We start from the raw sequence: 4,895 nt of genomic DNA, 5'->3' as shown, positions 1-4,895 counted from the left end.
CTGGGTGACAGAGTGAGACCTCAACTCAAAAAAAAAAAAAAGTCCACTTTAATGTAGTGGAAAGAATGATGCAAGACGAATAAAGAGGCTTCGTTGTTCTGGCTGTGACCCTACATGTCTGCACTTGGGCAAGTCTCTTCCTTTTGGGCCTCAGTGATCCTCATCACAAGCTGGGAAGTTGGTCTAACTTATTATTTTTAATTAAAAAAAAATTTTTTTTTTTTGAGTCAGAGTCTTACTCTGTTGCCCAGGCGGAGTGCAGTGGCACGCTCACGGCCACTGCATCCTCAACCTGTTGGGCTTAGGTGATCCTTCAGCCTCAGCCTTTCAAGTAGCTGGAACTACAGGCATGCACCACCATGCCTGGCTAATTGTTATGATTTATTGTAGAGACAAGGTCTCACCGAGTTGCCCAGGCTGGTCTCGAACCCGAGGACTCAGGCAATCCTCTCACCTCGGCCTTCCAAAGTGCTGAGACTATCCCTTGCACCCGGCAAGGAATGTGCTAATTGTTCAAGGTTGGGGAACCAGTGTTTCTCTTACCCCTCCCCTCTTCTTCTGGATCCTCCCCTTCTCTGGCTCCTCCCCTTCTCTTCTGTTTCCTCCCCTTCTCCTCTGGCTTCTCCCCATTCCCTGGGTTTCTCCCACCCCAGTTCCTTCCCGTCCTCCTCTGGTTTCCTGCCTCTTCCTCTTTTGTCTTCTATTTATTTTGATTCTCCCGGAGAGGGCAGCCTTTCATTGGGGGTGGTTCTGTCTGCAAATCAAAGGTTCCTGCCTTTTCTCTGAAATACGAACCAAGTAGAACAACCCTTCTCAGTTATTCCCTTCTCAGAATAGATTTATCACGTGTTGCACTCATTACTTAACAACTTTTCTGCCTGGTTGCTTTGGGAATCTTGGAAGTTGCTTCCTTTAAAAAAAATCTGACTCACTTCCAGAGTGACACGCCTCCTTACATCATGGAATTGAGTGAGACTTTATTTCACAGCTAACCGCTTGGCATTCTCCAAATCCACTCTGTAAGCTACCGCTTACTCCAGAAGATTCACTAGGAATTTTGAGTTTTAAAAATTATGGAACTGGGCTGGGCGCGGTGGCTCAAACCTGTCATCCCAGCACTTTGGGAAGCCGAGGTGAGAGGATTGCCTGAGTCCAGGGGTTCAAGACCAGCCTGGGCAACTTGGTGAGACCTCATCTCTACAATAAATCAAAAAATTAGCCGGGTGTGGTGGCTTGTGCCTGTAGTTCCAGCTACTTGGAAGGCCGAAGCAGAAGGGTCGCGTGAGCCCAGTAGGTGGAGGCTGCGGTGGCCATGAGCATGCCACTGCACTCCAGTCTGGGTGATGGAATGAGAGACTCCAACTCAAAAAAAAAATCATGGAACTTGCAGTAGATTAGAGACAACTGTAAGCTATAAACTAGATGTGGTTTTATGAGTCATTACTTGGGCAACAATCTACGGATGAAACTAAAAATGTAGTTTTTGACAGGTTGATGGTACATCTCTGGTGTCCACCAGTTCCAGAACTCTGTATGACTGGATAGGACATAGATCCCTGTCTTCCTAATGTGCTTGATTCAAATGTCTTAAGAAGGCAGACACACCCTGAAACGACTTGTCTGGAACAAGGACATGATTGGAGTTAACAGAAGGCCAAACGGCATTCTGGGACCAGGAGGCAGCAGTAAGGTAGCAGGCAGGAAGGCAGTCAGAAGCTAGAAATCTCAGCCCGATCAAAGGTGAAGCCAGGAGTGAGACCTGCAAGCAGAAGTCAGAGCACTGACAGGTGCATCCGCTGTTGGGGTCAGGCCGTGGAACAAGTACAAGGTGGACACATAGAAGAATTCCAGGGAGGCCCAGACACAGAAAGATGTGGAAACACGGGTTGCCAACATTGGAAGGAGAGTCAAGGACTGTGCAGAAGACAAAGAGGGTGAGGCGGGCAGAGAACAATTATAAGACCTCCTTCCTTGGGAGGTCTGACCCTGTCCTGGCCAGAGGCCTCTTGTACTGCAAAGTGGACACCCGCTGCAGAATGGGCCCAGGACAACTGGGAGACTGACCAAGAGGATTTCCGTCTAGGGGGATGTATTTTCATCAGAGCAAATGCCCACTGTCTTGTTACTTTTTGTACTTTATAGAGGATGGCCTTACAAAGCGATGTAAGCAGCAAACCCAAAGAGAACTGTTGAACCCAATTCTGTTTTCTTTTTTCTGAGTCTAATTCTTTAGAGTGAAAAAAAAATGGAACAACCAGAGAACTGGTTAAATAAATTATTCTAGCTTTATGTGGTGGAAAATTTTACATCTATTAAAATGATGATAGAGGGTTTTTTTTTTTGAGTCTCTGTCACCCAGGCTGGAGTGCAGTGGCACGCTCACGGCCACCGCAGCCTCAACCTGCTGGGCTCAGGCGATCCTTCCGCCTCAGCCTCCCAAGTAGCTGGAACTGCAGGTGCATGCTATCACACCCGGCTAATTTTTTTTTTTTTTTTAATTATAGAGACGAGGTCTTGCCAAGTTGCCCTGGCTTGTCTCAAATTTGCGGGTTCAGGCAATCCACTGACCTCGGCCTCCCAAAGTGCTGGGGATTACAGGCTGAGCCACTGAGCCCGGCCTAGTTATTTTCATTTTGGAAAAAAGTTATATAAGATTTGCTTAAGCAAAAAAAGTTTCATAAAAGAGCTTCTGTTAGGAATAAGCATAGCATGTAGACCTGTCCTTTGGTCTTTGAGAAATGTAGCACTTTTTCTTCAAAACTTATAGAGTCCTTGTGGGAACTGGCGTCTTAATGATGGTACTTCCTTTCCTCAAGTATGAAAACCTTGCTGTGTATGTGTGTGATTTTTTTTTTTGGACAAGATTACCAAGGATCAAGGAGGCTGCTTAGGCAAATGCAGTAATATGCCCAGTGCATGAACTTCAGAGGCCAACTGGGGGATGATTTCCAGTTCAAGTCCTCAGGGTCTGCCTTTAGCCCCGTGCTGGCTCGTATTTAAATCAGTGACCTGGATGAGGACGAAGGTGCCAAGGTACACCTGTGTGGAATACGTCATTGACCTGAAGCAAACAGGAAGAATGGCACATGGCCTACAGGGACCAGTGCCAGGGTCTCCTCATCGGAACTCAGGCCCAGGAATAGACACTGGCGGGGGGTGACTGGCTGGCAGCAAAACCTGGGGACCTGGTTAATAGCAAACACCATATGAGTCAGAAGCATGATGAGGGAGCTGGAAAAAACCACAGGGATTCTGGGTAGCAATGGCAGAAAGAGGCTCTCAGATGAGGAAGGTATTCATCATTGGATGCCAAAGATGGTAGATGGGTTGCCTCATGAAGGGGTCCCCAACTCAGTGTCTTTCTCTTTCTCAGCCCTCTCAAGAAGTGGTGAAGGAGACGATACAGTTCTCCAAGGATACCCTGGAAAAAATAGACAAGGCTCGCTCTGAGGGTTTGTATCATGAGGTAAGAATTTACTTTTGATCGAGGAGTTGGGTGGAGAGGAGTGGGTGAGCGGGGCAAGGCTGGTGGCCAGCTCGCAGGTTGTTTCTCCGGAAGTTGTCCCTGTTGAGACCATGCGTCTTCTTGCCTTTAGGCTTTTAGCACCTCTTAAGGGGTGTGCTCTCAGTGACCATTCAACCCACTGAACCTGGGTCTGAGGAAGGCAAAGGCAGCCAGTCCCTGGGGGAGTCCATGGTGTCTAAGTCTGGCATCAAAGATGTGGGCATGTAGAGGGCGGCAGGACACACTGGGAGTCGGGACAATTCCACCAGAGCCTCCGGGAGTGGGTGTTTCAAAGCTCTCAAGTGATTTCAGGGGGTAGGCAGGATAGAGACCTACTGCCAAACGCTGGCCCGCAGAGCATTTGCACGGAATTACCCTGGGCAGCGTACTGGGAATGGTGATTCCAGTTCTTCCCCTTCGGATGTGATTCATGCAAACTGCGAATACAGGGACCCTATTTTTCCCAAGCTCATGAACCAGATTGGGGGCATAGCCAGGTTCGGGCGCTGACGCTACTGGGACATGGCAGTGTGGGAGATCAATTTCTGTTTATTTCAACTTGCTCTACCCTTTTCCTCTCCCTCCTCCGTTACTAACACATCCTTGTTCCCCATGTCCAAACTCTTACTTCCCAACAAAAGACATCCTTCCTGCCACCCCTAGGAGTTCTGTCAGGCGGGGAGACAGTCACGTGAGCACATGTTATTGTACATGTTATTTCCCGGGAGCCCCTCCCTCTGCTCAAACGTCTTGCACACTTCTAGCAGGGCACGATTATCCAGCCTCACTGAGCATAAGGGCCGCCCAGGGGCTTATACAATCTACACATCCAGCGCCTCTCTCCCAGATAATCAGTTTCAGTTGGTCTGGGGTAGGGCTTGGACATCGGTGTTTTTAAAAAGCTTTCCGGATGATTTCACAACACAGCCAGGGTGAAGAATCACAAAAGTGGTGGTTAAGATAGAGCTCAGTCTCTTGGCTTCGATCCTTAATCTGTTGCTCATGACCTGTGGACTTTGGCCAAGTACTTGTCCTCTCTGTGCTTCCCTTAATCTGGTAAGATGGGAATGTTAGAAGTAACTATCTCAGCACATCTTTGTGATTATAAATATATGTATGTGTGTGTATTTGAGGGGGACCCCCAAAAACCTGGAGTTTATTTATAAAAAATTTTGTATTTATTTTTATTTCACCTTCTCTGTTTGATGCAATACTCCTATGGAGACACATTTTTTTCTTTTTTTAAATATATATTTTATTTTAAAGATGTGAGGTACAATTCAGGATTCGGTATACAAGTAGACATCGTACAGGTAAAGTTTGGGCCTTCTTTGGTCCCCACTTTGCCTGGTTTGAGATCAGGCACCCTTATTGATGTTGTGTGCCCCCC

At 47.4% G+C, this 4,895-nt stretch overlaps 1 protein-coding gene across 2 annotated transcripts in view; it reads left to right on the top strand.

Moving 5' to 3' along the window:
• The window catches only part of SMYD1 (SET and MYND domain containing 1), a 48,280-nt gene that overhangs the window by 38,523 nt on the left and 4,862 nt on the right, over window positions 1-4,895 (top strand). For both annotated transcript variants that reach the window (XM_021719424.1, XM_008071732.1), the window contains one exon: window positions 3,374-3,466. In XM_021719424.1, the coding sequence (XP_021575099.1) occupies window positions 3,374-3,466 (93 nt within the window). The remainder of the gene's footprint in view (window positions 1-3,373; window positions 3,467-4,895) is intronic.

This window comes from Carlito syrichta, unplaced genomic scaffold (genome assembly GCF_000164805.1).
Source record: "Carlito syrichta isolate Samal-C Ts95f unplaced genomic scaffold, Tarsius_syrichta-2.0.1 Scaffold314697, whole genome shotgun sequence".
NCBI classification, from domain to species: Eukaryota; Metazoa; Chordata; class Mammalia; order Primates; family Tarsiidae; genus Carlito; species Carlito syrichta.
This window is presented reverse-complemented; position numbering and strand designations above follow the sequence as displayed.